We start from the raw sequence: 11909 nt of genomic DNA, 5'->3' as shown, positions 1-11909 counted from the left end.
AAACTTGCCCTTTTCTTCAGGGTGTATTTCGGAACGCAACACAGCTGATCGGTGCACCCAGAGAAAAGCTGAAGAATTGCAGAATCGGCGCACTTCAAGAAGAGATGCCATGAATCATCCGAGATCAGTCGTTCATTTTCTCCGCGTTTATCATCAATAGTTATACGAAAATCAACGTTTTTGGAAATGTAGTCAATAAAGTGCGGCCAATATTAGTTGTGTTATATGTGGAGTTCATTTTGACATCTTTAAAATTCTATTTACATTATTATTCTATTTTTAGGTATTTCAACTGCTTTCATTGTTTTTGCATTCCAGGAATGTTCAATTTTGTTAGTTATGATAATTTTGTGCAATATCGTGCGCATATATCAGAAGCTGTTCTGCACTTTAGTCAGTATAAAAATTGTCTTTTTGAATATGTGCCCTAGTGTTATGTTCTGTTTTTTATTCCACTGTTCTTTAAGTTAACTTTGCCGAGAACTTTCGTGTTGTTTAACGATCATGAACACGTGTATGTTAATCTCCTGTTGATAACTTCTGTTAATCTCCTGAGCCTGTATCGCACCACATTTGATGAAAATGTTGATTTTCGGAAACGATGGACAATAAAACGAGACCAAAGATATTTTGTGTTGTGAGTGCAATTCATTATTTTGCGTTCTGGCACATGCTGCACGACTGCAGTGTTTGCAGAATGCCTGATTGCAAATTGCGCACATTCAAACGAGCAACGAACGCGCGGCGCAGTACGCGCAGCGGATGCAAAAAAAAAAAAAAAAAAGCGCCCGGCGCGCTGCACGGCGCAGCACGCGGACGAGGGGGTCATGCAAGAAAGGGAGCCCGCGTACGCAAACAAAACAAAAAGAAAAAATCCGGCGCGCGCGAGGGAGCTAGGAGAGGAGGCGCGGCTGGTGTTAGTGTTGCCATGACGACGCATACCGTGTGCGCCGCCATTCTGCCGTACGAGTCTCTGAATCCCAGCCGCCAGGATAGTAACTGAAGGGACGTTTGGCGCTGCCAGCGCTGACGTCATGAATTAAGGCGTCCTATCGGAGGTATACGGAGTAACCTCCCCCTGACGAACCTTTACTACATTTACTGGCAAATTCACGCGTAACGGTCACGTTGATTCGCGAGATTTATAACTTTGCCGCATAAATCTACAGGCTTAATTTTTTTTAGCAATTTAGCGTTACGTATTTACGCAGAGTTCTTCAATCATATGAGTTGCTAAGCTTCCCGTACGTCTCATGTATCAAAATCCAAACAACTAAATGACCAAAACTGCAAATTTGCTGATTGTTGCGTTATTTGTCGACTAACAATTAAACTAACAAACACTAGCAACATAGTAAATGTTGCAATATTGTGTTTTATGTTATTGCTACCAGATGACAGGACAACCTGCAAGTTTTTTAACAAAGTTGGTCATAGACATGTTCGGGTTTGGAACGCAGTTTCGCAACTGATATGATTGAAAAACTGTGGTACTTACACGCCGTCGTCGCTATCATCATCATCATCGCCACGCTCCTTTCTTGTTGTTGTTTTCGGTTTGCGGGCGTCGTCCGCAATCGGCGACCTTCAACGGTCAGGGGCGCACGATTATTTGGCACTTGCTTGCGCTACACCAGCGGCATCATGTCAGCACAGACAGCTCCTACGAAGACGATACCGAAACCCGTGAGGTTTCTGTTCGGCGGCTCTGCCGGGTAAGCCCAGTGAAACCTCAGCGCTCGTGAGATTCGTGTCTCAAAAACTACGTAGCGCGCTACATCGCCGGCCGGTCACTTGTAACTTGTAAGCCGACACGGCGCCTTCACTGCAGCGCCAATCAGGGAGAATGTAAACGAGATAACATTGCCCATCTTTCTGTAGAACAGGAAAGTGGACGCAGGAAGCGGACAGATCATTCAACTCGCGACGGTTTTGCATAACCACAAAGCCTGCCGGCAGATGTTTCGTAAATTCCTCCCGTGTCAAAAATGACGTTTACTCGTCGCATTTGCGTCAAACTACTTAGATATGCTGGTGTGGAGGGATTTTCTACACTCGACGAATGCTCCGAAAATCAGATCGCAGGCAAAAAACATTTTTGCTGCGCTTTTATGAGCGGGCATACGTATTCGTTCATTAGCGAAAATGATAGGAATGTTTCTTGTGGGCATATCCTAGAAGTACATTTACAGCGCAAAACCCAAGATGCACCACAAAGAAACAAACGACACACACAGCGCTGATATCAACTGACTATCACTGCGCTGAAGTACTTTCGGGTGTTTATGTGTGATTTTTCAGTATGGAGATTGTAAGAGGCCGTCAGAAATTCGCACAATTAAACAGAAAGCGGTGGAGTCTAAGCAGCAACGGATTAAAATTCCGCGTATCTGCTCAAACAGCCACCCGCAGTTACTTTGCATAAGTCCGTTAACTTTCTGGACAGCGGCCCCAATAAAGAAATGAAAATTACCTCCATCATGACCATAACAAACTAAATTATAACCTCCAAAACAGACAATATACCTTTTGGTGTGCTCGCTGGAGAATTAAACTTAACATTGGCAGAACAGTAGTTATGGAAGTTACGAAAAAATTAATGCATTGCTATTGTCTGTCAAGCCTCAGTTGCTTATGATCAGGTTAGTGAATACGAATGCCTGGGCACAATGCAATAACCTAACCTTCAACTCACAAATTTCATAGAAATGTGACTCAGCTTTTCAAATACCTTGCCTTTTGAGCCCCAAATTAAAATATGCTTACTCTGAGACCCATTTAATTCCTTATAACTCACTCATCCATCCTAAACTAATAATGCAGCGATAAAATGGAATACTTACAGTAAACCTAACACATGATGCCCTAGAAATGATTCATCGCAAAGCCATCAGGTTCATATTTTCCAAATATCTCTCAAGTGACTCGTCAAGCAACATATATGATGATCAATTCAACATCAACATAACATTACAACTTTACAAATAAGCAGGAAAATTCACAGTCTTAAATTTCTTTTCCTATTAAGTAATAGCAAATTGTCTTTCTGTTTCCCTTCACCCATATGTAAACCCACTTACTGACTGTCGAATGGGGCATTGCCATGATGCTTCATTAATGTCTTAATTTGTAGGATCAGGACTAACATTTTCAAATAATCTTTTTATCCACACACAATACTTGAGTGGAACTGTATACCTACTGATAAACTAATCAGCACTCAACTAAATGGATTTCTACTTAATATTGGTGTGTTTTTAAGGTTGCAAACTTTTTTTTTTATTGGCATATGTTCTCAGCTATGTAATTTTGTTATGCCATAGGACCTGTCTGCTGCAACATTCATCTTGTGCCTCTTATCAACTCTGATTCATTGTTTTCACTCAATGATTTCATTTTAACATGGTGCAGTGCTGCTTTCTAATTCTGATATTTTGTTTATAGCAGCTGATTCTTTCTTCAAGTTCTGTACTCAATTTTGTACGTAGCTTTTTACTTCTGCTCTGGCCTTCTCAAGGCATGCATTACTTATAAATAAAAATAAATATGCATACAGTATACTCACAAAGCGTTTATTTGAAGTTCAACTTGCTGAATATCAAAATTTTTTTCTATTGGCATTGATCAAGTCTATTCTTGTCACAGCATTGGCACACAAGGTCGACGCAAAGCTTCGGTCCCCATTCCCGAATGTTAACTCTTATTACAAGAATTTAAATAAGAAAGAAAATTGAGAAATAATTTTCAAAATTCTTGCTTCTCATTGTGGAAAGGCATCGTGCGCCAAGAAAGAAGCGTGTTCTTCCTTGTCAATTGTGCAAACATTTAGTGGTTACATCACTCCCTTCACTATCACCAAAAGCCTTGACAACTCAGTTCAGTTTGAGCTTATTTCTCTTAAGGAACTCTGGATATCACATATGGGGTGAGATACAATACTGTGCAGCTGCCCTGATAAACTAGCCAAAACACTTTGAAAGGCTGCACAATGTGTTATAAGAACACTCAATGATTATAGCAAGCTTAGCACATCCAGGCCCATTTCACACTGTCACATTTAGCTGTCATGTGATGTCATTATCGACAGCTAAATGTGACAACGTGAAATGGGCTGGATGTGCTAAGCTTGCTATAATCACTATTGTACGATACAATGCAAAGTTTTGCAAGAGCAATTTATACGATGTGAAATTGTTCTCACATACTCGCCGTGTGCTCTTGCAGGATGGCAGCCACACTGTTTGTGCAACCGCTGGACTTGATCAAGAACCGCATGCAGTTGAGTGGCAAGTACACGCTGGCAGCTTTGCATGCATTGAAAAGTAGAGCGGTGACTTTGAGACTTGTCCCCACCTTGCAAACCCATTGGTCTGCGTCCAGCCGTCTGTAGCGCTTTAGAGCAATATGTGTGTAATAGTGCTTACACGTGTTGTCTGCGCTTTGAAAGTGCAGTATGGATTGCAGAGACTATCTGTAGGCACGTGTGCAACTTCTTCATCGTGCTGTCATTTAATAACTTCAGCTATCTTCCTTAGTTCGTCGGTGGGTGTAGTCATCTCAGATGCAAGATTCTTTTAGGAGAGTTTGTCTTCTTATTTTATCTCAAGTGAAATATAGTGTTTCGATTGTACTGTCACCTGGCCTGTATGTAGAGCTTGCTGTTGCTGCTTTGACGTAACACTGCTGAGAGTTCATTGTGGAAGACTTTTTCGAAGTGCGAAAGCTGAGAAATGCAAGGGCTAGGAAATGAAAAAAAAAAATCACAGGGTTTTATATTCACATCCGAATGTTTTATTGAATCACCCTCACGTATATAAGAACAAAACAATTAGTCTTTTGTTTCTTGTCTACATTTACACGTGCTAGCTCATTTATGTAGTACCTGAAGAAATTAAATCCATCGTGATTGACATTGATCAACTGTAGTTCATCTTGCCCTGTTGTGTGTTTGTCAAAAGTGAAATGTGATGTTCGTGCAACATCAGTACATGCTGAATATCCATCAGTACATGCTGAATATCTATCATCACATGATGTTTTGTTACTCCTGCTTTCGCAATGTTCGCTGCAGGCGAGGGTGGCAAGTCCAAAGAGCACAAGACGAGCCTGCACGCCATCCGCAGCGTCATCCAGAAAGAGGGCATCCGAGGAATGTACGCCGGGTGAGCGACAAACTGCCATCAGCTCTTGCTTCTTTTACATGTTCCCAGTGCCTTACAATACTGTTTGCCGGGGCTGCATTCTGAGGCGATCGCTTTTCGAGACATCGCTTTCAGTGCACGCTGATTGGCTGGTTGAGGAGAGGTGAACAAGTAGTCACCTCAGTGGTTACACGCACATTAGTCATGCAAAGCGATCAATCATTGGACATGCGTTATTATACGTCACGCAAATTAAGTGACACTGTCGCCAAATGTGACAGTGTCAGAATATGGCCTGTGTGGTAGGAATCTGCTCGTACATTCTGGCAGGGTAAAAAACTGAGGAAGGCTGGAGACAGTGTAAGTATTTTGGATAGTTGATCGGTCGTCCCTAACTTGTGCTTACAGCACAAGGCTACACGCTATCCACATCATTGTCTCTTCTTTCACGTGTATGTAGTTACGCTGTAAGCTTAGTTTAGCTGGAAGCAATTAGTACTAACTGTTATGCAATATTACGAGTGCTCAGGCATAAGCTCTAGCCAGACATATGAATGGAGAGAATTGGAGTTCACTGGTTAAAATTTTGCATGAAGAATAGCTCAGCATTTTTGTGACAGTGATAACAGTAAACATAGGTGCAATCATTTTCATTTGTGGGTCATACATAAATGCACGTTTCAGTTTAATCTGTGGTGCTGGCATCTATTCAATAATGTATACTATGCACTAAAAGGATATTTGGGGTTTGCGCATCAGTGTATTATCATGGGGCCATTTTGATCTCTTTGTTACGACAGCATTTGCGAAAGTACGGGTACAGAAATGAGCGCATCCTTTGTCAAGGCAAGAACAATGCTAACAGTGATGGACTCACTCTAGTCAGCAGAGAAACGAAAAGTACTAGGTGTAAAAATAACTCGTATCTATTGTTAGAACTTGATGTGACATTGGACATTAACTGCTTTATGTATTACAGGCCATGTCTGTGCCACCGTGGGACCATAAGTTGGCACGCATGTAACAAAAGTAACGAGGATTGTCAGCCAATACCCAAGAAAAAACAACAATGCAAAGGTTATGTCGAATGTGTTGTAATTATATACACATTTTAGGGGGCTATTAATTTCTCTTCCGTGTTGTGCCATCTTGAAACAGAAGTTTACTGCTCCCTCCAGAGAGCCTGCTGATTTGTACCCTATGCACTTCAATAACCTTTAACACACATTGTCTGATTACATGTTCATAGAGAATTGAACTTGTACGATTCGCTGTCAAAGATACAAGCTTGGCCTTTTGGGCTTTTGCCAACTTGCCGACTGTTTTGTTGGCATATTTGCCCTCCTTGCGAGAGCGGGCAGCGAGGTGTGTCGTTATCTCGTCGAGAACATCGACGAAGGCTGCAGTTTGAAGCCCTTACGACATGCACGGGGTCTCCGACCAAAATTCTGTCATTGCCGAACATAAAAACCCTCCTAAGACCAGTTGACGTATCCATCATGGTTTTTTTTCTCCCATTCATACTGGTAATCGATCTACATCACGGCCAATGACTCAGCGCATTTATTTTATCTTCGCATGCCTCCTCTCAGAGGCATCTTATCTACTCCTCATACATCCACTTGAAAAGATACACGGCCCGGGCTGTTTGTCCAGACACGGCGTTGCATAACCTTGCAAACACAGACAAAATAGTTGGGAAAGAGAAGATGATAGAAACACGTCTGTGCAGTTTACATGATAACACCCGTCCTTGCTTGCTGGGAAATGTACGATAAGCACATGTATCTGTGACTCAGAAGCAAGAGTAGTGATATGTCCATTGCTGCTTCCTTGTTCGAAATTAAGTCCATCTGGACAACATAGGGGTGATGTTCCTGTGAGAAGTTGAGCACTGGCACTGTATGGCCTTAGTCATGCTTGACTCATTCACATATTGTGTTTCACTTGTTTGATAGTTGATATGATCTGTCGAACAGCAATATCATACCACTTTCTCGGTAAATCGTGGGTGTTCGTGACTGGTATTTTGCCAAGCACTCAGCTTTGAGTCCGTGATCTAATGATATCCACATATGAGAAAATATTTGAAGTGTGTTATGATGTCTGTGTGTGTTTTTTTACCCGAAAACATATTTTTGAAAATTCGGCTGTGAAATTTAGCATTCCTAGGTGACTAAATTTCAGGTAACAGACAGTGAAGCCACAGAAAGCATGACGGAAATGAAGTGTTATGTCTAAGCAAAATGTGATTTAATGAGGTAAATTAAAAATGAAAGTAAACGTGAACATAACTTACCACAGGTGGGGCATGGACCTACTTCTACATTGCGCATACAGTGCTGCTTCAACCTCATACTGCAGTGGCAGCCATCTTCCTGCCCACTTCCTAGACAGATAATGTGAAACTGCATGAGATTGGAGTGCGGCATTGTTGAGGCTGGCTTGCACAAGCTGCTGTTCTCCCTCACGATGTTGAAAACGTTCAAGCTTTTCCCTTTTTTATTTGTGCTGGTTTACTTCTGGCAATGCTGTGGATATTCTTAAGAAGAGCTTGAATAGTTCCTGTCCAGTCAACTGCTTCCTCGTGTGCTTCACTGCGTCTGTTCAGTGAAAAAAGGCACACACATGCACAAAAAGAACTGAAAATAAGTTGGGAAAATCTGCTTTGCAGGCTGTCAGCTGGTTTGCTGCGCCAGGCATCCTACACCACTGTTCGCATGGGAGTGTACACGTCACTCTTTGAGACTTTCAGGTATTGACCGTTCTGCTAATGTACCGTAACTTTCTTATACCTTTTTTCTTACGATACTAGACATCGCGCGTAGCTTTCGGCTCATACAGTGGTACACTAAAAATTTGCAGCATAAGCCATCCTTACGACATCAGTATTACATTCCTTTCATTACCCTTTGCAGTTTGCCAAGGCATATGCACTTTGGGCTATGACAAAAGGAAAAAATGTGTTTTCATACGTGTTTTCATGTGTTTTCATACTTTTGATTTTAATATGTGTCTATGTGAAAAACAAAAACCTTACTAGGCTACTAGCACATGGTGCAGAATGTGCCATTGTGCCACTAGCACAGATCATTTGCAGTTGTATTAAATTTCCACATTGCATGTCATTTCTAAAAGCACTTTTTAGTTAAAGTGAGATGTGTCATTCATTACGGTAGTTGTGGCTTTATTCTGCATCATAAGTTACTACTCTGATAGTAATTTCTTTTTTTTACAGCGAAAGCTGTTATGAGATCACAACAAGGGCCGTTTTTGGCACCGTAGTTGTCCGCCGCCGCCGGTGTCTGTAACCACTATTGCTTGAAAGAAGAAAAAAAAAAACGAATAAGAAAAAAATTCCAGGATGGAGCGAGGTGCGAACCTGGGCCCTCTGCGTGGGAGCCCAGTGTTCTACTGGGCTCCCACGGGGCAGAGCCATGCCAGTGCTTGAAACTGCTTTGCAAAAAGACCCCATACAGGCTTCATGTCAGGAAGGAACCACATTAACATATGTAATGTAGTGTGGTAGAAGAGTAAAACATCAACCAGGCGTCACACAATGCGAATTGCGCAACGAGTGGGTTGTTGAGTGCTTCCAACCCATTACAAAGGGCTCTGCCATAATTCTTCATTGTCATCAGCAACAGCATCTACAAAGTGCACATAATGCCCTAGAGGTGCTTAGCGGGTACCACGGTTCTGCGCAGAATGAAGAAAAATTGCATTGTGGCTGCTTCTCTACTTCACAAAAATTATGATGATTTATACCATAGTGGGTTCCTCTCAAGTGCACTTCTATTGGTTGCCTAGGAAGTCCATAACGCTCCCATGATCCATTTCCTCAGGGTCTCAATAAAGTTAATTTCCTCTCTCTCTCTCTTTCTCACGTTAACGTATGCTATAAAGCGTGGTGGGAGAGTTAAATAACGACCGGGAGTCATACAATGCGAATTACGTAACTAGTGGGTCATTTAAAGATTGAAACCCATTTAAGAGGACTCAGCCATAATTATTCATCGCCATCAGCCGTTGCATGAACAAAGTGCACATAATGCCTCAAAGATGGTACCTTGCTTCTCTGCAGAATGATGAATAATGTCGTGGTGGGTGCTTCCCTAACTTCACAAAAATTATGATTTGTGGCGTAGTGGGTACCTTGCTAGTGTACTTGTATTAGCAGCCACGGGAGAGTTTATAACGGGCCCTAGACATGCCGCTCTTCCAGCTTTCGCTGTGACTGTGCTGCGCTTTCCGCGCAGGCCTGGCGTTTTTTTTTCTTTTATTATTGTTTGATGCTGGCTGCCTGATCAATCTGTTCTTAGTAAAGATGTCAAAGTTTCACTGGCTTTTCTTTCATGGTGGGGATGTCAAATTGGTAGCTCCAAAAAATGGTGACTGCAACAGTTTTACTAGCGGTGAATTGCAGCTATGATTGTAAATCTTGCCCATTCCTCACTAAGTGAGTTTTATTCGCACTTTTGTCGCTGTATGCTTCTCTAGCTATGTCGTAGAAATGCTTGCAATGAAAGCACCAGCATCCATTTGATGATGACATTGTGTGCATCTTGACACTTGTATATCGTGGAACTTTGTACAGACACCTTAGCTAAGACTGCAAATAGCAGCTGGCTTGCATTACTCATGGAGCTGACTGTATTGTAGTAGTTTTCTGTAGAAGGAACCGGAAATTTTACCAGAATTTTTTTTCAGCTACTTTGGTTGAGAAAGTAAGCATTTGACCATTTCTGGCTTTATTTTCCTCTTAAAAAGGAGGTTACTCATAGACTGCACGAAGGTCCTGCACATGTGACTTTAAAAATAAAAGATATGGACAAACAGAGCAGGACATACAGCTAAGTTGCACGCAGCAAAAAAAAAAAAAAAATTAAGTAAGCTTCACACTAGGGGTGCCAAGCCTGAAGGAAGTGCGGAACTGGGCAGCATTCTTTGTTTCTCTTCGGTTTTTTCTTTCTTTCCTCCCCTCTTTCTTTCTTTTTCTCTTTTTCCGTTTTTTCTGTCTTTTTTTCTCCCTTTATTTATATTTTTCTTCCTATTTCTTCCCTTTCTTTCTCCCTATTTCTATTTCTCACTCGCTTCATTTTTTAAAATTTTTATAAGTGGTTTTGCCTGCTTTACGCCAAGCGACGACAGCATACGACAGCCCGGGCCCCTGAAGTGCTCCGCGCTTAATATCATCATCAAGGCACTCGAAGAAAAAGAGGAAAAAGAGTTCTCCTTGGCGCAAGTGTGCGCTTAAAATATGCTGCAGGTGGCTATGCTATATGTGGTTTGCCTGCGTTACGCCGAGTGATTACAGCGTACGACAGCATGCAACAGCCTGGGACCCTAAAGTGCCGCACTTGAAAGCTTAACTACAGCATGGTATCCCAAATGTTGAGCCTGTTGAGCACGTTGTGCACGTGTTCATGTCTTTGTTTGACAGTGAACTAGGCCACTTTCACTTTTCTCTCTCTTTTTTTTTCATTGTTATATGTCATGGCAACACACCCCTCTTTTGTGCAAACATCTGACTGCCAGCTAAGCCATTGTTGCCTGTTCAAGCGCTTTCCGCGGATGCAGCATTGAAAAGGTTCAGCTGTACCTGCTGTAAAAGAAGGATTATGAAAGATTACTAAAGCAGCAATTTCGTGGAAAACTAACGAGACATTCTTTAATCGTGCAGCTTTAGAAAAATTCGCAGCCCTTTCGCTTGAATTTTCCCAAGGCCATACAAACATTAGATGGCTGTACATGACTGCCGAAGTGAAGGCAGCATCAACTTCTGTGCTGTGTTGTTCACAGCAGCATGATCTTGACCTGTGAATACCCGTGGCAGAACGGTCGGTCTGATGTATTGTGCTCGGTGACTTACATTTCTTTCGTGTGTACTTGCAGTAAGGAAGGCAAGCCTCCGGGCTTCCTGGTCAAGGCATCGATCGGAATGGTGGCAGGTGCCGTGGGAGCCTTCTTCGGCACACCTGCCGAGATCTCTCTCATTCGGATGACTGCAGATGGAAGGTGAGTGTAGGTAGTGCATACAATTGCGCTCTCACTACTTTACAGTAAAGTTTTTTTTCACGCGCCTGTCAGCCAGCAGTTGGCAGTTGGTAAACTTCACCGGTTATCATGAAGTACGTATTGTCACATGGTTGTGATGGTGAAGAAAGCAAAACGTAGCCGGTAAAGATGAAATGCTTTATTGGGCATACTTGTACCCAGTAAAAGAAGCGACACTCAAAGTGTAGCAAAAGTGGCAAGCACAGACGTCGATCACCGGTAATCTGATCGTCAGCGGAATGTGTCATCTTTTATGTACAAATTGTTGAAACTTCCAGCATTATCACTGGGGCTAGCGTTAGCTCCGGAATAAACTAGGTTACTGTAACCTAGTTACTAGGTTACCAATAACCTAGTTTGGTCTCAAACAGTTGAGAATGGTCTCAAACAGTCGAGCAGTTTCCCAAGCATAGTGGTGCGGCGTGCGCCGAGCAGTGATTACAGTTTTTGTGGGTGAAACCAGATCACATCAAAATACCGAAATAAAGGCGCATGACAGTATTGTGCACAAGTCTTTGAGTGATTGTTCAGAGTGTGCTTGCATTTTGGAAATTCAGTTTTACCAGAGGAATATATAGATAACTGCATGCATTGAGCCACAGTATGCCAAATGACCAACCATGCAGTAAAAAAAAAAAGAATCTGAACTTCAACAGCTAAGCTAAAGCATGCGATGCACCATCGAGCATGCTGATTCAAAAACAATTAGTA

The 11909-nt window shown here is 42.1% G+C and overlaps 1 protein-coding gene across 1 annotated transcript in view; it reads left to right on the top strand.

Moving 5' to 3' along the window:
• The first annotated feature begins 1530 nt into the window (after positions 1-1530).
• The window catches only part of LOC119390427 (mitochondrial 2-oxoglutarate/malate carrier protein), a 27034-nt gene continuing 16655 nt past the window's right edge, over positions 1531-11909 (top strand). The window contains exons 1-5 of the mRNA XM_037658042.2: positions 1531-1715; positions 4225-4286; positions 5072-5162; positions 7816-7896; positions 11037-11159. Of these exons, the coding sequence (XP_037513970.1) occupies positions 1645-1715; positions 4225-4286; positions 5072-5162; positions 7816-7896; positions 11037-11159 (428 nt within the window). The 5' untranslated portion in view covers positions 1531-1644. The remainder of the gene's footprint in view (positions 1716-4224; positions 4287-5071; positions 5163-7815; positions 7897-11036; positions 11160-11909) is intronic.

The sequence above is a fragment of the Rhipicephalus sanguineus genome, chromosome 4 (genome assembly GCF_013339695.2).
Source record: "Rhipicephalus sanguineus isolate Rsan-2018 chromosome 4, BIME_Rsan_1.4, whole genome shotgun sequence".
In the NCBI taxonomy this organism is placed as follows: domain Eukaryota; kingdom Metazoa; phylum Arthropoda; class Arachnida; order Ixodida; family Ixodidae; genus Rhipicephalus; species Rhipicephalus sanguineus.
This window is presented reverse-complemented; position numbering and strand designations above follow the sequence as displayed.